We start from the raw sequence: 23,507 nt of genomic DNA on the forward strand, positions 1-23,507 counted from the left end.
TCAGGAACTGGCAATGAGATACCATTCAAAAATATGACGTTTTTTGAGTTTTAGAATGTGGAATATTAAGAAAGTATGTATGTGTGTATATATTTTAGTTCTTTAGGTATTGCACTAAGGTGACTTTCTGAAATAAATTTAAAAATTTTCAAAAGTATGAATTTGTTTAGATTGCAAATTTATTGAACAGAAGTAATTTGTTCTTTGTAGTTCTTCCTTTATTTGCCTTAGGTGAGCATTGGGCTGTGGCAGTAATGTCTAACCCTTTTGTGTAATCCTCCCTCAGCACCTAACTTAAACTAGGGAATGACTTGACTATCAGTAAGAATTAGATTCATTGCATTAGTGCTGCCAGTATGGGCACCACTAGATAGATGGCTATTGAACACTGGAAATGCGGCTGGTCTGGTTGAGATGTGCTAGAAGTATAAAACATACTCTGGATTTTGAAGGAAGGCTCAGTATGAATAAAAGAATATAAAATATCTCATTAATACTTAAAAATATTTATTATGTGTTGAAATGACAATAGTTTTGACTTACTAGATTTAATAAACTATGTTATTAAAATCAATTTTTGACTTTTTTATTTTTCTAATGTGACTATAAGACAATTAAAAATTACATATGTGCCTTGTGTTATATTTTTATTGGGAGTTCAAAATTGTATAAGTTATGGTACCTCTTCTCTAGGGGTCTAGTACGGAAGAAGACAGGCAATTAGAGTGGTGTGGTAAGTGCCAGATAGGAGCTCACGCATGGCAGACATCTAACTCAGTTTTGACGGCCTGCAGAAGGTGACCTTTAAGGCAGTGGTAATGCCTTGTTTTTTCTCCCTTTTACCTTCTTTTGAGGACTCTTAAGTCTACTTTTTGGATGGAAGGAAATAAAAGTCAAAAGCTATTTAAAGAAAAAACTGAGAATCTTTTTTCTAGTAGTATTTGTTCTCAGTCTAATGAAACAAATTGAGGTTGAAGTAGAAGGCCTGAGTCTGCTCACAGAGACCACTGCTCCGCCCTCCCCCCAGACAGGCTGGGACAACCAAATGGATGGTAGTGCCTCTTGCTAAGTATGGAACACAGATCAATTTTAAATCTGTTGAGTTCAGAGTGTCTGTGAGACATCTAGATGGAGAGGAACATTAAGCAGTTGGATGTATGGAACTAGAGTCCAAGAAAAATCTCAGCTGACAATGTAGATTGAAGTTAGGTAATGTCATAGATAAGGTATGAAATCAACAGGAAGTGAGTAAAGTGAGAAATGGACAAACCTTGAAGAAATAGGGAGGGTTGAGCAAAGGGCATATAAAGGTCATTGAAAAAGAATGGCCAGAGAAGGAAGAGTTTAGCCAGGAGAGTGTACTTTCAAGAAGCAGGCAAGTGCAGATAGTATCACATGTAGCTAGGAGAGGAGATAGAAATAAAGACTGAGAAATATCCATTGTCTTTAATATTGAGGAGGTTATTGGGGAGAAAGCAGGTTCCCTGGAAGGGGTTGGGTTAGGTCACAAAGCCAGATTGCAGAAGGTTGAGGAATTAATGGGAGGTAAAGGACTGGCGACAGTGAAGGTTGTTGTTTAGCAGTGAAAGAGGTGAAAGGGGAGGCTTTTGGCAGTTATCGGGATGTATCTAGCATAGGACAACAATTGCGATATTAGCATACGACAGTTGCGATATTTAGCATATTACAATTGCGATATTTAGCATATGACAGTTGCGCGCCCACGCACTTTTTAGCTATAGGATCTTGAACAAGTTAATTCTGGCCTCTTTCCTCATCTAGGAAATGAGGATGATAATACCTACTCTTACAGGGCTGTTATAGGAGTCAGTGAGAAAACGTAGTGTTTTGTGTAGTACCTTATACAGAGTAGGCACTCAGTACATGTTTTGTAGAAAAACAGCAACTTCACATGTTGCACATGCCAGCATTATAGTCTTTATAATTTGATTTAAAGCAGTATATGTGATATAGTTTATAACTTTAAATAAGACCAAGCATACACAGTTGAAATTTGAGTAAAAAATTAGCCTTTGAATAAAAAAATGTTTCTTTTCTTGCTCTCTCCTCCCCTTTCCAATCCAGGTCCTGAGGGAGTCTAACAAATTAGCAGAAATGGAAGAACCACCCTTACTTCCAGGAGAAAATATTAAAGACATGGGTCTGTAATGGTATTTTTTGTCGAATTTCCTCCTCCTTTGTGACTGTACAGACTATTTAGTACTCTGAATGTACAGAGAACAGGCTCACTGCCTAGACACCTCCTGTTTGGTGGACTCATTACTGCCAGCCTTCCCAGCATCCAGTGTGTTCTGTAAGCTTAAGTCTAGACCTGTTGGTTGTGTTTGGATTTGGACTACTGGGAAACATGAAAGTTGAATGATATTCTGCTGCTTTTCTGGTTTGCTTTGCTTTCACTGAGAGTAGGTGACTTATTTTAAAAACTGTTGCTGAATTTCGTGAAAGTAAATTTCATTATTTTGAATTACTGCAGTAAGATAGTGGGTTGCATAGATAAAAAAATTGAATTGTCACTTTGTACAAGTAATTTTTCTTAAAGCACATTCTCTCTTTTTGCTTCTTTATTTTTTCCTACTCTGAATAAATTTGTCAGTTTTGGATAAATATATTTCATCGCCATTGCAAAGCAAGCCGTTTGCATGTAGGTGCCTTTCTTTGTCCAGCCTAAATAACTAAGCATTAACTTATTGTATGGACTGGAAACTGGAAACATACTTTTAAGCTATTTTTTGGTCCTCATGCTTTTATTTTGTTCCACTTGCATGGTGATCTACAAAATACCCATAGCTTTTTTAATTTTTAAGATGTTTATTTATTTATTGAAGTATAGTTGATTTACATTATTAGTTTCAGGTATACAACAGAGTAATTTGATATTTTTATAGATTGCACAACATGCAAAGTTGTTATAAAATATTGACTATATTCCCTGTGCTGCACATTACATCCTTGTAAATTATTTATTTTACAATTGGTAGTTTATACTTCTTAATCCCCTTTACCTGTTTTGCCCCTTTCCCCACCCCTCTACCCTGTAGTAACCACTAATTTGTTCTCTGTATCTGTTTTGTTATATTTGTTCCTTTGTTTTTTTAATTCCATGTATACGTAAATGGTATGGTGTTTGTCTTTCTCTGTCTGACTTACTTCATTAAATATAATACCCTCCAGGTCTATTCATGTTCTTGCAGATGGCAAGATTTCATTCTTTTTTAGGTGTCCATTAACAGAGGAATAGATAAAGAAGATGAGGTATATATAGAACTACCGTGTGACCCAGCAGTTCCACTCCTGGGTGGAAAAAAAAAACCCAAAACACTGATTCAGAAAGATACATGCACCCCAGTGTTCATAGCAGCATTATTTACAGTTTCCAAGATATGGAAGCAACCTAAGTGTTTGTCAATAGATGAATGGATAAAGAAGCTGTGGGGGGTGTGTGTGTGTGTGTGTGTGTGTGTGTGTGTGTGTGTGTGTATAAAATGGAATATTACTCAGCCATAAAAAGGTGAAATTTTGCCATTTGCAGCAACATGGATGGACTTGGAGGTCATTATGCTAGGTGAAATAAGTCAAAGAGAGACAAATACTGTATGATATCTCTTATATGTAGAATCTAAAAAGTACAACAGACTAGTGAATATAACAAAAAGGAAGCAGACTCACAGATATAGAGAACAAACTAGTGGTCACAGGTGGGGTGAGGGAAGCGGGGAGGGGCAATATAGGCGTAGGAGATTAAGAGGTACAAACTATTAGGTTTAAAATAAGCTACAAGGCTATATTGTACAACACAGGGAATATAGCCAGTAATTTAGAACAACTATAATGGAATAAAACCTTTAAAAATTGTGAATCGCCATATGTGCACCTATAGCTTACATAATATGGTACAGAAACTATACTTCAGTTAAAAAAAAAGAAAAGAAATTGTATGCTTGTGTTCGTAAAAGAACTCTAAAGAAATAACGTAAGATGATTGAAAAAAAGATGTGGTATGTTTATATATTTATATATATACAATGGAATATTATTCAGTCATTAAAAGAAAATACTCATAGCTTTTGAGAAATAAAGTAATATATAGGAGAATACAGTAGATGGTTTTTCAGTCAAAGTAAACACCACCTTTCATTTGATTATCAATCATAATTTTAAAAAGCACTTAAATGCCTGATTTCCCCTGGTCGCATGTCATTTCCTTGTGTAAAAATAAGCAAGCCAAAGGGGACCTATCCCTTAAATGTGTTGTTATTGCCTGACGTACATTTAGTTCCTTCACACTTAGCATTTCTCTCTTCTTTCTTTTAATTCTTAATTGAATACCTCCACATTCCTTTTTCCCCCCCTACTCACCTCAGGTATCCTAAGCTTGTTCTGCTGAGCTACCTACTAAGTTAGGTGTTATGTGTTATTACCACTGGATATTATATAATAACACTAGTTATCACTATTAAGTGCTTACTGTCTCATTAAATCATCCTCACAGTGATCTTCTGAGGAAGATATTAATCCCATTTTGTAGATGAAGAAACTAAGGCATAGGGAGACTACCTAGCTAGTAAAGTTATAGCTAGCATTGAGACAATTTTTTTTCCCTCTTCTGAGCCTAAAGCATATGCTATTTCCACTATGATAAATAACCTTATGAAAGATTTTCAAGTTACCACTCAATCTCTTTGGTTGTCTTCCTTTCCTTTAGATAGCAACATTCCAGTTAGGACTTCATCCTTGGCTCATTTCCCTTTGCTCTCCTATTTGCTCTTTTTAGTTGATCATATCTAAATTGGTAGCTTTACCTACCATGTATTTACTGATGACTCCAAAATTTGTTACTTCTAGTGTGAACCTCTGTCTTAATACGTATAAAACAAATGCCTGTGTCTTAGACACATGCCCTTGGATATTCTGTAGATATCCCTTATGCTCAGCATCTCCAAAACTGTCATCACCTTTATCTCTAAATGTACTCCTTTTCTTTTTTTTTTTTTTTTTTTTGCGGTACGCGGGTCTCTCACTGTTGAAGCCTCTCCCGTTGCGGAGCACAGGCTCCGGACGCGCAGGCTCAGCGGCCATGGCTCACGGGCCCAGCCGCTCTGCGGCATGTGGGATCCTCCCAGACCTGGGTACGAACCCATGTCCCCTGCATCGGCAGGCGGACTCTCAACCACTGGGCCACCAGGGAAGCCCCATCGGCTGCTCTTTTTTTCTGAACTCTGACATTCAATCAGTTACCAGATCCAGAGGAGGAATCTCTAGAAATTTCTTGAATGATATCTTTTTCTTTCATTTTCATGAGCCCTTGGTATAATATTTATGTACATTGAATTTCAGGTACCTATGAGAAACTTGTAGGAGTTTGGGGGAGAGAGCAGGGCTGGAAGTACATATTTTGAAATCATCAGAATATGGATATTAGTTGAAAATGAAAGGAGGAAGATAACCCAGAGAGTTATGGAGTAAAAAGAGGACCAAGAACATAGCTTTGGTAAATGGTAGAAGAGGAACTAGGGAGGGAAATTGAGAAGGAATGAACAGAATGTGATATATAAATTAGAGAGATCCAGACTATATACTTACCTTGTCCAAATAGTTACCTTCTTCTGTATTTTAGTTTAGGTTCTTCTCTGCATTGAGTGCTGTATCAACATCTCTACCCATTAAAAGGATACCAACCACTGGGGCACAACTCACATGGCTGTGTTCCTTGAGCCTTCTCCGATCCCATAACTTAATGGACTTTCCTTCTTTGTATTACTTAGAGTATGTTTTTGTGCCTCTCTTTCTGCACAGATTGCATGCTCTCATATATTACATTTATTTGTATATATTTTGCATCCTTATAGATATGTATTCTCAAAGTCATTTTGGTCTGCCTCATGGAAACTATTATTGATTCTTTGTGAGCTCAGGGAAAATTTGAGAGGACTGGTAAACCTAAGCTCTTTTGGTACCACTAGGCAGTATCAGTATTGTGAAATTTAGAGGAATAACTAATATATTAAATAAAATATTCTGATTCAAAGTCATCTGTATAGACTTGATTATTCTTCAAAAAATTAAATGTAATACAAAGGATAAGGCTGGTAACCTTGAGTGTATTACTTCATATAGAAAAGACATTCTTAGTTGGTCTAATGTAAATCTGCAGTTTAGACATTTTTTAAAAGAGTAGTGTTAGGAACATCAACAGAATGCTTTAACAGTAGCAGCAACAGTCTCAGGATATTGTGGCCTGTGCACATCAGCAGTAGAGGTGGCCCCAGACGGCAGTATTTCACCCTTTAACACAGGAGACAGACTGTGCTACTTGAGTGGCTTAGCTTTGCATGATGTGGTGGAAGGAAATTTGGATTTGCAGTCATAGGAATTGCATTCAAGTCCTAATCTTAGCAGTTACTGGTTCTGAAACTTTAGATAATTTGTTTTACTTCTCTGAGCCCTGGTATTCTCATGTAAAAATTGTAGGTAATTAGAGGTTTTATATTTAAAGGTTGTTTTGAAGGTTAAGGGAGGTACTCAGGTAAAAAGTACTTTATAAATTCTGAAGTGCTAGGCTGTCAGTGCTGGTTGTTACTGTTGTCATTCACTCTGGTGAAGATTCCTAATCACAGTCTCTCTTCTACTTGGTACAAACTCTGCTAGGCATAAATTCTCTCTTCAGAGTGACTTAGCTGCCACCAGCCTGAGGAAAAAGGATAAAAGGGACAGAGCAAAGCCAAGCCTAATGATGATAATAGTAACATAGCTATAAACCCTTGGGTTGGCCAAAAAGTTCATTGGGTTGTAAGTAATTTTCATCAAGAACTTTATTGAATAACGTATTCATTAACCAAACGAACTTTTTGGCCAACCCGATATCTAGTAGAGTACTTTTAATTTTGGAAGCACTTTCATGTATATTATTTCATGATTTTAGAATAAAGGAAGTTGTAACAAAAACTTTGGGCTGGGACTAAGAGGGACATATCCTGTAGTAGAATATAGAATAATAAGACTGATTTTCTTGTGTGAGTGAAGAAAATTGGCTCTGGAAAAAATCAAGAAACGTCTTTAGTAACATTGAATAAAGCTTTCCCAGTTGAGACAAAAATTCATAAGGGAAAGAAAATGTCTGCAAGGCAAGCTTATGTGTCTTTCTATAATGATTGGTTTATTTAATTTTAATAGCTTCCCTCTAAATGAAGCATTGGAAATGCATTGGAAACAATGAGTCAAATAATTTAGCTCATACTTGAACATTCCCAAGGGAGCTATTTTGACGGTTAGAAATGTTTGTTGGAAGATCAGTCTCATTTCAAATTCCATACAAAGCGGTCAGTCCTTCAAAGTGAGGAATAGAAAGCAAAGTCAAGGAAGTTGCAATACCTTATTAAACATATTTCATGTTCCTAAGTTTTCCCAGAAGTCCCTTGAAAGGTTCTTAGAAATTTTTTGCTCCTAATTGTGACTTAGTTTCTTGGAACAATGAAGATGTTCCTTTATCTGCTGCTTTGCTACAGTAATGACATAGCAGGGATTTATGAATGTTTTAAGATACAAAAAACCTTTGTATTGGGCATATGAACTCTACCATATTAAATATTATTTTGAGCTGGTGGTAGCTGAGTTACCCTTCTTAATTAACACATTTTAAAAAGCGATAATACTGTATAGATTCATCATTTATCATTTAATTAAACAATGCTTGTGATTATTTCTCTACAAAGTTTGACATCTGTTGCTCGTTCAGGAATATAATACCCTCTTATTGTACTGTTATTTTTTCTAAGAATCTATTTCATATGTTTCATTTTCTGTACAGTATTTTCCGTATAAATATAATCAGATCAGGAGTTTCTGTTATTATGTTTTAGGTACTGTATAGTTAGAGGAATGGTGACACACTAGACTGTGGCTAGAAGAAGACCAGCAGATTGGAGAGATGATCTAGGAACTATGATTAGATGTTTGGTGACTGTGACTTGAGACATTTACTGTTCTTCCCACCTTTACCACTACTCCTCCACTCACTACTCCAACTGCCACACCTCATCTGTCCATCAGGGAGAGTGGCCATCTTTGTTTCCTTGTGTCTGTCTCAGGGTGAAAGATGTTCCTCTGCTTCTTCAATCCTTCCCATTTATTCTACATTCCTTCCTCGGATTAGTGTGTGGTTAGAAGCTTGGATTTGGCATTTGAGGTCTCTTTGAATCACTGATTCTGTGATTTTTTTGATCATAATTTAGACTAGCAATCAGAATTCTTTTAAATTTTGTTTGTGAAAAGATGATAGTGCAGTTTTTAATAGTGCACAATGTATAGTAAATTGTGGGCTCTTTTCCTTTTCAGCCAAAGATGTAACTTATATATGTCCATTCACTGGTGCTGTACGAGGAACTCTGACTGTTACGAATTACAGGTTATATTTCAAAAGCATGGAACGGGTAAGGCTTGTTGGATCAGATTTTTATATGTACATCTGTATGTTGTTTGTTCATTCTTTGGTCATTGTTAATTAAAGCATTTCTAGTTAATATTTTTCTCAGCTATAATTGTACAGTATCAGTTGCTCAGTTTTAATTTTTTTTTCCTTCCTTTAGGATCCCCCATTTGTTTTAGATGCTTCTCTTGGTGTTATAAGTAGAGTAGAAAAAATTGGTGGTGCTTCTAGTCGAGGTGAAAACTCTTACGGACTTGAAACTGTGTGCAAGGTAAATGTTGTAATACGTATGCAATTTTTTTTTTGTTTGAAAAGCTTTCTATTAAATAGATATTTTAGAAACTTCCAAAATATCAAATGGATTTCATGCTAGAAGTGTCATTCTGGTAGAAGAAAATAACATTTAGGAGTAATAAAAAGGTGATTGGTCGTGAATTAGACTTGAATTTTTTGGACTGAACACAAAGTACTCTCACATTCATTATTTCATTTTTGAGCCTCATAAAAATCTTGAAGTAAGCATGATGGACATTATTACCTTTAATTTACAAATTAGAAACATAAGGCTCTGAGCAGTTAAGGCTCATAGTACTTTGTAGTGGAGGAACTGATTGTGATACAATCAATTCTCTTTCCTATTTCTAGTTCTCATAATTTTTCTGCTTCTAAAACAATGGTGAGGAAAACTTCATGTTATAGACCTTCTGTATTTTCTTATCTAACTAGTATTCCTTAAGTGCATTGATACTTGAATGAGAGTTAGATTGTTATAATCTTAACATTCAGTCATAAATATTTAATACCATTGCCACTTCTAAGATCACTGTTCTCCTTACTATATAGCCTAATTAACAGCTATGTACATCTCACTTCTAGATCATCTTTTTCCTTTCTTTTGCTGTTCTGCGAGTGCCAAAAGAGTAAAAGCAACAGCATCTGCGTAACTTTCAAGATCCTTTCTCATGACAATCTTAGAAGCTTTATGAATCTAGTATTAAAGCTAATGACTTAGTAATTATTTGTGTGGTTTTCCATTATAGTTGGAAGGGCTCTAAGAGTATAATAGCTGTCAGTTGTGTGACAGGCACATTGTCTCCTGATGGCTCTTCTGTGGTCTAAAGAGTAAATAGAGCATAGAATATAAGAGGACATGAAAGAGGGTGACTGAAATTTTGATCATTTTAAATATAACTTTTTCCATAGAACAAGACCATTATCAATAAACCCAAACATTTGTAGGGCCCCTGCTATGGTACTTTTGGAGAGCTCTGTTTAACAGACTGATTATGAATATCTCTATTAGTTGTAAAGGTATTTACTGATGAAAAACAAAGTATCAGCTTAGGTTCTCACACATTTGTTTTAAAAGGTGGTAGAGCTGGCATTCTAATTTTGGATCAGATTTATAATAAAATGTTCTACTTGTTCATGTTTTGTAGGTGCATTGTAGTGGAGTGTCTGTGTGCTCAGTTTTACAGAATGCAGTGGAATAAAGCTATTTTGAATTCTGTCTAGATGCAACCACTTAAATAAAATGAATAGTCTTGAAATTATTCACAATCCCGTTTATTTTCTTAGTGCTATTAAGATCTCAGTAAATTGGAACATGAATATCTACATTCAGCCTGAGCATAGAAAACTGCTTGAGAACAAATAAGGGAAGGGAATTTTGCTCTTTAGATCTGACTTTAGAGCCTGGATGATATCAGTCAAACTATTCAAAGTTTTTGCTAGTAGATAGTTGAAGAACTTGGGACGTGGACTGGAGGAAGACCTTTAGGCAGAGTTTGGTTCTATCAGTCTAGTAGCAGGAGCCTAATGAATTGAAGATCCAATGGAAATGAGTCCTGGCAAGGGATTGTAAATAGGCAAGTGATCACCAAGCATAATGGGAATGAAGACATTTATGAAATATAACAACAGCTAATCAGGTTTTTAATAGGGAAATTCATAAGAGACATTGAGCTTTCACAGGGAAAGGACATAATTTTTTTCTTAAGATTTATTTATTTATTTATTTTTGGCTGTGTTGGGTCTTAGTTGCAGCATGTGGGATATTCGTTGAGGCACGCGGGATCTCTTGTTCCGGTGCGTGGGCTTCTCTCTAGTTGTGGTGTGCAGGTTTTCTCTTCTCTAGTTGTGGCATGTGGGCTCTGTAGTTGTGGCGTGGGGGTTCCAGAGCGCGTGGGCTGTATAGTTTGTGGCAAGCGGGCTCTCTAGTTGAGGCACGCGAGCTCAGTAATTGTGGTGAGGGGGCTTAGTTGCCCCATGGCATGTGGAGTCTTAGTTCCCTGACCAGGGATCAACCCGCGTCCCCTGCATTGGAAGGTGGATTCTTTACCACTGGACCACCAGGGAAGTCCCAGGGCATAGTGTTGATAGTGTGTATCAGCCATGTAATATCATGACTTCAGATATAGTATCTCTAATCTCCAGTGCCTACATAAGATGCTGGCTCCTTCAGTGGCCTTTTGTTCATAAGCAGAGGGAAATTTTCCGTCCTCTGAATTCTGCCTTGTATCAGAGTGTCTTGTGTTTATTTTTGTTTCTCTCAATAAGGCATTGTAATTTCCCTGCCTCCAGAAGCTGTTGTCTATTTTTGTATCTCACATTCACTCACTTTTTATTTAATGAACAAATAGTTGCCTTATTTGTTCATTAAATAAAAAGTGAACAAACAATGATAGGTGACTTGGATCATAACTCTTTTCTAGGATATCCGGAACTTACGGTTTGCTCACAAACCTGAGGGGCGAACAAGAAGATCTATATTTGAGAATCTAATGAAATATGCATTTCCTGTCTCTAATAACCTGGTAAGAGGTTTCTCATCTTTGAAAAAGCTATATTATAATTATTGGTGTAGTGTCAAGAAACTAGGCTATTTAGAATCTCTCTGTTTACAGTCCCACTTTGCCAGATGTCTAGTTTAGATTTAATCTATAGGACAAGCTTTTTAAGGTATAAAATGAGGAAGCTGGACTAGCTGATTTCTGAGGTCCATCCCTGCAGACTGACATTCTGTCATTATATGATCTTTCTATCCAGGGTATTTCCATGATGAAAAGCTGTATGTGGTTTTCATTAGGATGTGAAATCTTTTTAATTGAGAGCTGAGAGTTAAGTCTAGAAATTTCAGGAGGGAAGGGTGGATAAATACTTAGAACTGAGTTCCTACTGTGTGCTATTAACAGTACTAGGTTTCCTCATTTATTTTATATAATCTAACTTCTACAGTAGCTTCTGTGGTGCTAAATATTATTTATCCGTATTTTAAAGTTGAAACCAGGAGCAGGTAAATAATTGACTCAGTGGCGTAGTTAGTAAGAAGTAAAATTTAGAATCAATCCTGGTCTTCTGACTCGAGTTTGAGTGTTTATCATCATAGTTGTTCCTGCTATTCTGTCTACATTAATGATAAAGTTTCTTTTTTGGTACAGATTGCAAGCCCCAAATTAAAAAGTTTATTCAGTATGTTTTAGAAAATGTAGCATAATCCTTAAAGCTGCTTAACTGCTGATATCTGTGATGTCAAACTAATTAATTATATCAGGAGATGTCTTTTTTATGTAATATCTTTCATTATTTAGAAGTAAACCTAAAACAGCTACCAAAGATATCTGAAGGAAACATGGTGATATGTTAGCATTTGATAAATCTTGGTGGCAGACCTTTGTGCTTTTCTGTGCTTGAAAATATAAAAAAAAGTAAGTTTTCAAAATTATAAAACAAAAGCTAAAACAACAATATAAAGAAGAATATCAATACAAAATATCCTTACAGATAAGTAAATGAAAACATGGGGTATGATAAGGTTACATTTCTGATTCATTACCTTCTTAAATGTCTTTTTTAGCTATTAACTCTTTACTTTTTGTAGCCTCTTTTTGCTTTTGAGTACAAAGAAGTATTCCCTGAAAATGGGTGGAAGCTATATGACTCTCTTTTAGAGTATAGAAGGCAGGTAAGTACTTTTTTTTTTTGAATTTCAATATTCTGTATTCTTTTCATTACAACAGAATGTTCATGGATAGAAGTGAACAGCTTTATATAGTTTTGTGGGTTTTGTTGTTTCTTTAACAAAGGCTAATCTTGATTTTTTTGATTGCCTTTCAGTTTCTTTAAACAGCTTTTCAGACTATGCCAATGATCTTTCATGAATCTTTACTTATCTAAGAGTTTACAAGTAAATCAGTTTATTGAAAAAATGTTTAATAATTATAAAAATAAAATTGTAAATATATTTACATTTTAATGTTTTTATATGTCATTCTCATTATTCACTCAGATTTTTCTTTTTGGGTATCCTATAATTTAATTCTGAAAACATTTCCTAATAATTCTACTACTTATAATTTAGCTGCACATAAAATTTTGAAAGTTCTGCATTTTCAGAGGACACACTTCTACATAAAATGTTAATAAATCAAATCTGATAGTATACAAAAGAGATAATACATCATGACTAAGGTGAGTTTGCTTAATATTAGAAAACCTAATAATGTGATTCACCACAGTAGGAGATTAAAGCAGAATTCTGTCTTGAAATCTGTGTTATAGTGTATCATTCTCCCTATTCTTCCTCAATATACCACTTCCCAGAGTTCCTATACTGCAGTACTTAAACTCTACCAAAAATAGTCTTTATTTTTAACTTTCCACATGTTCACTGTGCATTCTTGAGAATTTTTCAGACACATTGATTGTTTCTTGGTAATTATTAGATTTGATATTCAAATTATTCTAGAATTCAAATATGACAAACATTAGGCTACGATTTTTATATTTAGATTTTAAACATTGCATTTTAATTACTATAAAGCTTCTAATTTTTTAGGTTTGTTTCAGAAAGCCAGGAAGAATAAAAAAACATCACTAGAGAACTAAAGAGATCCAGATGGTTTGAAACTGATTTTGTTGCTCAATTGCATGTGGCAAGTAAAATTTAAAATTAGTTATAAAACCATCAGTTATAAAACCATTCAGTTATAAAACCATCAGCTGGAAAAATATGAAGCAGAATACAAAATAAATGGATCAGCTTTTAAAAACCAAGAGTCTACACGTAACATTGCAAAATTTTTGCTAAACCAAAAATCCAGTGTCCGAATTAGGTGGCAAAGCAATCAGAAAATCTAACAAATGTCTGTAGAACTGTAAAAATAAAGAATATTCTTTGGGAATCTGGGCAAAAATTGCTGTCTGTTGTAGTAGCATTCAACATAGAACTTTGGAAAGGAGATGAGATAACTGTGTCCACAAAAAGAAAGAAATTAATATGAAAAAGAATAAGTTGAAGAGTGAGTGCGAAAAAACAACCCGATCAAAAAATGGGCAGAAGACCTAAATAGACATTTCTCCAAAGACATGCAGATGGCCAACAATCACATGAAAAGAGGCTCAACATTGCCAATTATTAGAGAAATGCAATTCAAAACTATAATGAGGGCTTCCCTGGTGGTGCAGTGGTTGAGAGTCCACCTGCCCATGCAGGGGACATGGGTTCGTGCCCCGGTTCGGGAAGATCCCACATACCGCGGAGCAGCTGGGCCCGTGAGCCATGGCCGCTGAGCCTGCGCATCCGGAGCCTGTGCTCTGCAACGGGAGAGGCCGCAACAGGGAGAGGCCGCAACAGTGAGAGGCCCACGTACCACAAAAACAAAAAAAACCAAAACTATTATGAAGTATCACCTCACCCTGGTTAGAATGGCTGTCATCAAAAAGTCTACAAATAAATGCTGCAGAGGGTGTGGAGAAAAGAGAACCTTCCTACACTTTTGGTGGGAATGTAAATTGGTATAGTCACTATGGAAAATAGTCTGGAGGTTCCTTAAAAAACTAAAAATAGAGTTACCATGTGATCTGGAAAAGATGAAAACTCTAATTCAAAGAGATACATGCACCCTAATGTTTCATAGCATCACTATTTACAGTAGCAAAGACATGGAAGCAACCTAACTGTTCATCAACTGATGAATGGATCAAGAAGATGTGTACACACACACACACACACACACACACACACACACACACACAGGAATATTACTCAGCCATAAAAAGGAATGAAATATTGCCATTTGCAGCAATGTGAATGGACCTAGAGATTATCATACTGAGTGAAGTAAGCCAGGCAGAGAAAGACAAATATATAATGTCACTTACATGTGGAACTAAAAAAGTAATACAGATGAACTTGTTTACAAAACAGAAACGACTCACTGACATAGAAAACAGACTCATGTTTACCAAAGGAGAAAGAGGTGGGGGGAGAGATAAGTTAGGAGTATGGGATTAACAGATACACACCACTGTACGTAAAATAAACAACATTGATTTACTGTATAGTACAAGAACCTATATTCAATATCTTGTAATAACCTATAATGGAAAAAAATCAGAGAAAATATCTATAACTGAATCACTTTGCTGTACATTTGAAACTAATACAATATTGTAAATTAGCTATACTCTAATTGAAAAAAAGTAAATGAACAGCTGTACACATTCAGAAAGAGAATTATGAGATTAGGAAATGCAGTAATCAGAATACAGCATTGAACTCTATACTGAATGGTACAGATGCTCTATGGTCTTTGATTTACTAGATTAATTTGTTGGCTTTTTACTGCAGAGTTAGACACTTTGTCTCTGAGTCAACTAAGTTAAAGTCTAGTGGAGAGGACACTGTATTTGGTGTAGTTAGAAGACTTTTTTTTTTTAAATTTAAGTTTATTACTGAAGAAAATGAAGATAATCTCTTCTGTTTGTTTCTTTCCTTGTTTTCATTGAGGTATAATTGACATACGACATTATATTAGTTTCAGGTGTACACCATAATGATTTGATATTTATAAATATTGCGAAATGATCACCACAGTAAGTCTAGTTAACATCTAGACAGTGTCACCCAAAACAGTTACAGGATTCTTTTTCTTGTGATGAGATCTTTCAAGATTTATTCTCTTCGCAACTTTCAAATATACAGTACAGTATTAACTATAGTTACCATGCTGTACAGTGTATCCCTGTGACTTACATTTACTTTATAATTGGAAGCTTGTACCTTTTGGCTCCCTTCACCATTTCGCCCACTCCTGACCTCCTGCTTCCAAGCTTCCAACAACCAACCATCAGTTTGTTCCCTTTATCTATGAGCTTGTTTTCTTGTTTTTTTTTTTTTTTAAGATTCCACATATACGTAAGATCATCATACAATATTTGCTTTTTTCTCTCTTATTTCACTTAACATTGTGCACTCAGGTTCCATCCATGTTGTCACAAGTGGCAAGATTTCATTCTTTCTATGGTTGAATAAAATTCCATTATATATAGAGATCTCTCACTCTCTTTATATATATATATACACATATATATGTGTGTGTATATATATATATATATATATATACACACACACCACATTTTCTTTATTCATCAGTGAGCACTTATATTGTGTCCATATCTTGGCTATTGTAAATAATGCTACAATGAATGGAAGCATATATCTTTTTGAGTTAGTGTTTTCATTTTCTTTGAATAAATACTCAGAAGTGTAATTGCTGGATCATATAGTAGTTCTATTTTTAATATTTTGAGGAACCTCCTTACTGTTTCCCACCAACACTGCACAAGGGCTCCCTTTTCTGCACATCCCCGCCAACACTTGTGATTTCTTGTTTTTTTGGTGATTAGCCATTTTATTTTATTGTTTATTTATTTATTTTAAAAATTATTCATTTATTTTTTAGTACATCTTTATTGGAGTATAATTGCTTTACAATGCTGTGTAATTAGCCATTTTAACAGGTGTGAGGTGATATCTCATTGTAGTTTTGATTTGCATTTCCCTGATGATGAGTGATGTTGAGCATCTTTTCATGTGTTCGCTAGCCATTTGTATGTCTTTGGGAAAATGTTTATTCAGATCCTTTGCTCATTTTAAATCAGATTTCTTGTTGTTGTTTTTAAGTTCTTTATATATTTTGGATATTAACGCCATATCAGGTATATGGTTTGCAAATATTTTCTCCAGTTTCATAGGGTGCCTTTTCATTTTGTTGATGGTTTTTCCTTTGCTATTCAGGGTAGTCTCTTAATGTAAATGTTGAGACTAAAAATAAAGCATCAGAGTATTCCTTTTTTCTTCTTTTAAATTAAAAAAAAAATTGGATGCGGTAATACTCACACTCTGTATAAAATTCAAAAGGTATAAAAGGGTATACTGAAAGGAAGGTTTCCCTTCCGGCCAACATTGTTCCCCAGCCATCCCAGTTCCTCTCCCTTTAGGAAATAATGTTACTCATTACCCTTATATCCTTTCAGAGATTTTATGCTACACAGCTTGTATAATGTGTATAGAGTATTTTTTTTAAAGCAGATAATAGCATTCTGTACACACTGTACCCTTCTTTTTCATTTAACATATTTTGGAGATTATACCATCTCAAAACACACAGCCTCTCTCTATTCTTTTTTTCTTTAAAATTGATATATAATTCACATACCATAAAATTTTCTACTTTAAAGTGTACACCACTGGTATTTTGTATGTTTGTTTTAGCGGTACGCGGGCCTCTCACTGTTGTGGCCTCTCCCGTTGCGGAGCACAGGCTCCGGATGCGCAGACTCAGCGGCCATGGCTCACGGGCCCAGCCGCTCCGCGGCATGTGGGATCTTCCCGGACCGGGGCACGAACCCGTGTCCCCTGCATCGGCAGGCGGACTCTAAACCACTGCGCCACCAGGGAAGCCCTACATCACTGTTTTTTAACATATTCATAAGGTTGTGCAGCTGTCACCACAATCTAATTCCAGATCATTTAGAAGACTCAGTTTTGAATCCTACCTCTGGCACTTGCTTAGCTCTCACACTTAGATATGTGCTGTTGAATGAGTCACTCATGTCACAGTGCATTTATTTTTTTACTTGGTGATAGGAACTGCCTTATAGGATTGTTTGAAGGATTAGTGATACACAGAAAGGCACATTATAAACCGTAGAAATCGATCCAAATGATTATTATTATATTTGTTACATTGTAAAGCTCTAAATACAGAAGTCATGATTGGTTGGCTTTTTGTGTGCTGCCGCTGAAACACAAAATGAAAGCCACATTAAATTTGTAGACCTATACCTTATAGTGCCTAAAGAAATTAGATTATATATTTTTTAAATGGGCAAAGCTGTTAGTAACCATTTGTTTGTTGTATAAGAGAGTATTTCTTTAATTTTCTCTTGACACATGTAGTGATTATACAGAGGACCCTGAAATTTGTGGATAAGGTCAAGAGAAATCATCAAGTTGCTAAAATAGTAAAAATCAGTACATAGAAAATGAGCATGGTCTTCTGCAGAAATAATCATATGGTAGATACCTTGCTTAACAAATTTGGAGAGCACTCAAGTACAGTAAAGGAGAACAGAATTTATCCTCAGAAATGGAATGTAAGTAACTAGGGAAAGCTATAATCCAGTTAATTTGGTTGTAAATTGACTGACAAATGGTTACATTAACTGAAGGGCAGTGATTTGCATGGAGAGAAGAAAGATGTATGCCAGAGATCAACAGTTGTCCTTATATCTTTAGCACTGTCTACAAAGAATGTATATGCTGACTAGCCAACTCCAGTTTTCTGCTTGGAAGGTACTTCTTTAGTGCAGTTAGGTGTGTCAGCTTCTCTAAGAATGAGGAGGACAATAGCCATTAAGGTAATTTAAGTCAATGATTCTACTCCCACCCATCCATTTTTCTGAAGAATATGACACAACCTCAGTGGTAACAGTTCTCCCTGATAGTGATTTTTCAAGGATATGGGAAGGCAGTGAGAGAGAGATGGGAGTTACCTACCTGTGTTAAAGATGGTACACTAGGATCTCAGGAGATCTGACCCTCTCAGCTTTGACTCCATATTTTCTAAGAAAACTCCAGAAACTAATTTTGCTTCTTGTAGAAGCTTCCTTGTGGTTCATTGATTTTATTCATTCACTTATTCATTCATTCATCAAATTCAGGTAGCACCTACTGTGTACTAGTGGCTAAAACAGAAAGACACACTCCTGACTCCCAAAGAACATATGTTTAATGGAGGATTCAAAGAAGTAAGCTAACAGTCAAAACACACAGTGATGAATATTGTGAATAATAGAGCAAGTACTCTGGTGATAGAATATGAAGCCATCTGGAAACTGAAGGTGTTTGGTATAGGCTAGACTAGAGTGGCCAGAGATCAGTGGGGAAAGCAGGAGTGTGAAGGTCTTTGCCAAGTCCCATAAAGGATTCTATACTTTATGTGAAAAGGAATAGGTAGCCATTGATAGTTTTTAGGCAGAAGAATGATGTGATAGCTTTTGCATCTTAAAAGAATTTTGAGGCAGTGTGGAGAATGGATTGCAGAGGGACAAAAGAGAAGTGACAATGGCCTTAATTAGGGAAGTGACAATGGCCTGAATTAGAGAAGTGACAGTGAAGATTGAGAGACGTGAGCAAACTTTTTTCAGGCACTTTTGGAAGAAAAAAATCATAAAAATTAGTCATTCATTGCAAGTAGAGGGTGAGGGAGAGTTAGAAGTGGTATCCAATTTTCTTGGTTGAGTACCACCTCTATAAACTTATGAATTCATTTTTTTCATTGTACATTTTTTATTATAGCATGAACAATTATTTTAAACATCTCTTACTTAAACCTTTTTTTAATTTCTGGAAATAAGTAAGGATCTCACCTGAACAGTTATCTAGAAAGCTGAGGAAAGCAGGAGGGAAGGAGAGATGTAGATCATAGGAAGCAAGTTGGGACCAGGCTAATTAAATGGGGTAAATAGTATTTAAGGCACTAATGAAGAGACAGACCTTGGCTAGGGATGGGTGGAAACTCTCTTGATAATATTTATCACATGATTACTGGAAGGGAATTTTCCTTTCTTAATTTTAATATCCTCCTGGGTGTTCGGCAACAACTTTAGAAATACCCCTTTAAAGGAGAGTACCTCCTGCCCTTTGATTTCAGATTTTTATAACAATTTTGTGAACCAGGATAGTAGAATTTTTCTTGAGGCACAATGTACTTTTTTTATTAAAAGGATAGTTTTAGAATGTACATGGAATTCTTTACAACTTTCTTTGGTCAAGTTACAGTTTGTGCCACAATTTCTTCATCTATAAAATGACAGTAATGAAACCTGAATACAGTAATATGTGTGTGTGGGGGGCGGGGGGGAGGGAGGGAGGGATAGAGAAAGGCTGCTGGCATAGTGCCTGCACATAGTAGGTGCTCAATAAATGGTTTTTTTTTTCTGTAATTTGGTTTCTTTCAGTTTTGTCTTTTTCGGTTTATTGAGTTGTCAGAAGTAATAAAATTAAAAATATATGTATTTTCTTAATTCCAGCCATTTAATGTAATGGCTTTATTTTCTATGGAATGGAGGATGGAAATTTTAAAGTGTTTTATTAAGTAATCCTATATGTGAAGTGGTATACTAGTTATAAATATGGCAAATATTTAAGGACCAAATGAGTTTAATAATTGGTGTGTTTTTAAAAAATTGTTTTAAGTGTTTCTCTTGCCTCTTTTTTTTTTTTTGGTTTTGCCTTCTATTACTTCCTTGTTTTTTTAAATATGTTTTATATCAGCAACATTTTATTAATACTGTAAAATTCACTTTAGGTATATAAGTGATAAACATGTATGTAGCATTCTGGTGGACTCTTGGTGCCTGCCCTCAGAAATTTCTTTGTATAGATGAATGGCAGCAGAATTACTCACCAGTCAAACTGTATGAGACTGTGTTCTTTTTAAAGACAAGAACATTTTCAGTCTTACTGTTTCCTTGCTTTTCATTTGATGTGCTTAGGACAGACCCAACACTCAATCAGTATTTAATGATTTAATAAATCTATTAACGTAAAATTGAATGCCAAAATGAACACAGATCCCTGTGTTAGAATATCTCATCCCAAAAGCCTGGTCACCACAGGCAGACAATAACTATTCCAACAACTTAAGTGATAGATAGTGGAGAAAAGAGAAGTTGAATAGGAGGCTTCTGTTCTGATGTTTTAAAATATTTTTGTTGGGCAGTAATTTGTCTTATGTTTTATTTCACATGTAGGGAATTCCAAATGAAAGCTGGAGAATAACAAAGATAAATGAACGGTATGAGCTTTGTGATACATACCCTGCCCTCTTGGTTGTGCCGGCAAATATTCCTGATGAAGAATTAAAGAGAGTGGCATCCTTCAGATCACGGGGCCGTATCCCAGTAAGTGCGAAGCTGTGCTGAAACTTTCCCATTGCTTTTGTACTTCACATAATGATGAGGATGACAAATGGGAGAATGGTTGCAGAATTAAAAATAGCTACAGCGCCAGGTCTTCTCTGGGGATATTAGAGAATGTGTTATTTAGTAAAATTTAAACCAGAGGAAAGACTTAGACTAAAGACGTTTCTGGAGAATTTGAGATGGATATTAGAGAGCTGCATGGTTCTTAACTTGAAAACAAAGTTGGCTCTGTATTCACTATTTCTTTATCTTATTATACATCTTTGGTCATGGTGATAAATGCTTTTTTTCCTTTAAATCCTAGAAAGAAGAAAACTTTACAAATTTGTGATGAATTACTGTGTTCTAGAAAGATAGCTCAAATAATTTTAGGTACAAAAATTCAGATTCTGAAGACTTTATAGTTGGACAGTTTTGCTGATACAGTACTCAGACTTTAAAAGTGGGGTTTACTTAGCCCCGTTTTAATCTATTTTTTTTCTAGAGACCACACTTCCAATAATCAGTGACTTTCATAAATCAATATCTGATTAATGAATTAGACCAAGTTTTCCACATGCTAGTATTGGCTTGAAAGAAAGGTGATGATTTTGATAGCAGCCTTGTATATCCTTTTATGGCTAGCCTTTGAATCCAATTAGAAAGCAGAGTTTTATAGAGTAATGATTTTCAGAAGGATTATAAACAGAGGAGCATGTAAAGGGTGTGTTGCCACTTTTTTCCCCCCATTAAGGTTTTATCATGGATTCATCCTGAAAGTCAAGCCACAATCACTCGGTGTAGCCAGCCCATGGTAGGGGTAAGTGGGAAGCGAAGCAAAGAAGATGAAAAATACCTTCAAGCCATCATGGACTCCAATGCCCAATCTCATAAAATGTTTATATTTGACGCCCGGCCAAGTGTTAATGCTGTTGCCAATAAGGTGAGATCGTCTTCCAGTAATTAGGATTATAGTTACAGTTTCATGAGTTTGGTGGGAGCCACAGTGCATTAGAAAGACTTTGGGCTTTTCAATGATAAAAGTGTAGATTCTAATCCTGACTTTTCTACTTGATAGTGTAACTTAAATTTTTTTTTTTTATTTTATATTGGAGTATACTTGATTAACAATGTTGTATTAGTTTCAGGTATACAGCAAAGTGACTCATTTATACATATAAATGTATCTATTCTTTTTCAAATTCTTTTCCTATTTAGGTTATTACAGAATATTGATCAGAGTTCCCTGTGCTATACAGTAGATCCTTATTGGTTATCTGTTTTAAATATAGCAGTGTGTACATGTAAATCCCAGTTTAATGTGGAGTCAGTTATTTAATCCTTTTAGTAACTTTAATTTGCTTATTTGGAAATGAGAATCATAATAACTAACAGGGTTGTTTTAGGGGCAAAACTCACCTGATAAAAAATAGTGCATAATCCTGCTTACTTATGTAAGAAATAGGTATTCATCAATTACTAGTTTCTCTTTCCCTTCTCCAAACTGGACAATAAACTGAGCTTGTGACTGACAAAAGAAGTCTGCACAGCGCTGTTGTAGAAATCATGCAGTGTTCTCAGTGACCAGTGCTGCCCTCTTCTGGCAGCCCTCCACCTGTACAAGCTATTCAGACTGAAAACTTGCAGTTAGCTGGAGCAGTGGTCCTGATTTCTGCTATAGAATAAATATTAGCATTGTGGAACTAGAAATTCTAGTCCAGTTGCCAAAATCTACCTTAGGAGAAGGAAAGAGAAGAGATGCAATTTAGCTTTAAAAAATTGCCTCACATACAAGCAGAAAAAAACCCAAAAGTCCCCCCAAAACTAAAACACCCCAAATCCTATAAATAAATAAGAGAGAAACACCATTAAATCTTGGTTATACATCCAGGCCTATGTGCAGATGCGTGCACACATATATTTGAGACAGAATGGGATAATTGCAACTTCCTTTTTTTAATTGGTGCTGTTTCTTTCTATGCCAATAAATATCTGTAACGTGATAATTACTAACACCAATTGTTTTTGGGTATTTAGGTTCTTTCTTTTTTTGCTATTATAAACAGAGCTGGGGTGACCATCCTTAAATTAAATTATGGATCATGTACCTAATTATTTCTGTCCTATTTAGTGTTTTGAGGACATTGTGAATTTCAGACATTCTCTGTTAAACTGTATTTCCCCTTAAAGGAGAAATGAGGCAATGTGTATATGAAGCTGGTACCCCAGAGACTGGCATGTATTTTTCCAGTAATTACTTGTTCCCTTCCGTAAACCTGATACCATGAATTAGCAGGAATGAGACTTAAGATGTTATCTAGGATGAGAGATGGAGAGAGGCATATAAGGCAGAAAAGGGGGTAGAGCAAAATATTACATTCCTCTTTTTTTTTTTTAACATCTTTATTGGAGTATAATTGCTTTATAATGGTGTGTTAGTTTCTGCTTTATAACATAGTGAATCAGCTATACATATACATATATCCCCATATCTCCTCCCTCTTGCGTCTCCCTCCCTCCCACCCTCCCTATCCCACCCCTCTAGGTGGTCACAAAGCACCAAGCTGATCTCCCTGTGCTATGCAGCTGCTTCCCACTAGCTAGCTATTTTACGTTTGGTAGTGTATATCTGTCCATGCCACTCTATCACTTCGTCCCAGCTTACCCTTTCCCCTCCCCATGTCCTCAAGTCCATTCTCTACATCTGCATCTTTATTCCTGTCCTGCCCCTAGGTTCTTCAGAATCTTTTTTTTTTCTTTTAGATTCCATATATATGTGTTAGCATATGGTTTTGTTTTTCTCTGTCTGACT

General features: G+C 35.6%; 1 protein-coding gene across 3 annotated transcripts in view; it reads left to right on the forward strand.

Moving 5' to 3' along the window:
- MTMR2 (myotubularin related protein 2) overlaps nucleotides 1–23,507 on the forward strand; it is a gene marked incomplete at its 5' end in the record, with an annotated part of 107,879 nt that overhangs the window by 59,510 nt on the left and 24,862 nt on the right. For all 3 annotated transcript variants that reach the window (XM_082844843.1, XM_082844845.1, XM_082844844.1), the window contains 7 exons: nucleotides 2,086–2,161; nucleotides 8,353–8,447; nucleotides 8,604–8,714; nucleotides 11,158–11,259; nucleotides 12,324–12,407; nucleotides 20,546–20,695; nucleotides 21,450–21,638. In XM_082844843.1, the coding sequence (XP_082700969.1) occupies nucleotides 2,086–2,161; nucleotides 8,353–8,447; nucleotides 8,604–8,714; nucleotides 11,158–11,259; nucleotides 12,324–12,407; nucleotides 20,546–20,695; nucleotides 21,450–21,638 (807 nt within the window). The remainder of the gene's footprint in view (nucleotides 1–2,085; nucleotides 2,162–8,352; nucleotides 8,448–8,603; nucleotides 8,715–11,157; nucleotides 11,260–12,323; nucleotides 12,408–20,545; nucleotides 20,696–21,449; nucleotides 21,639–23,507) is intronic.

This window comes from Leucopleurus acutus (genome assembly GCF_964270905.1).
Source record: "Leucopleurus acutus genome assembly, chromosome: 8".
Lineage (NCBI taxonomy): Eukaryota > Metazoa > Chordata > Mammalia > Artiodactyla > Delphinidae > Leucopleurus > Leucopleurus acutus.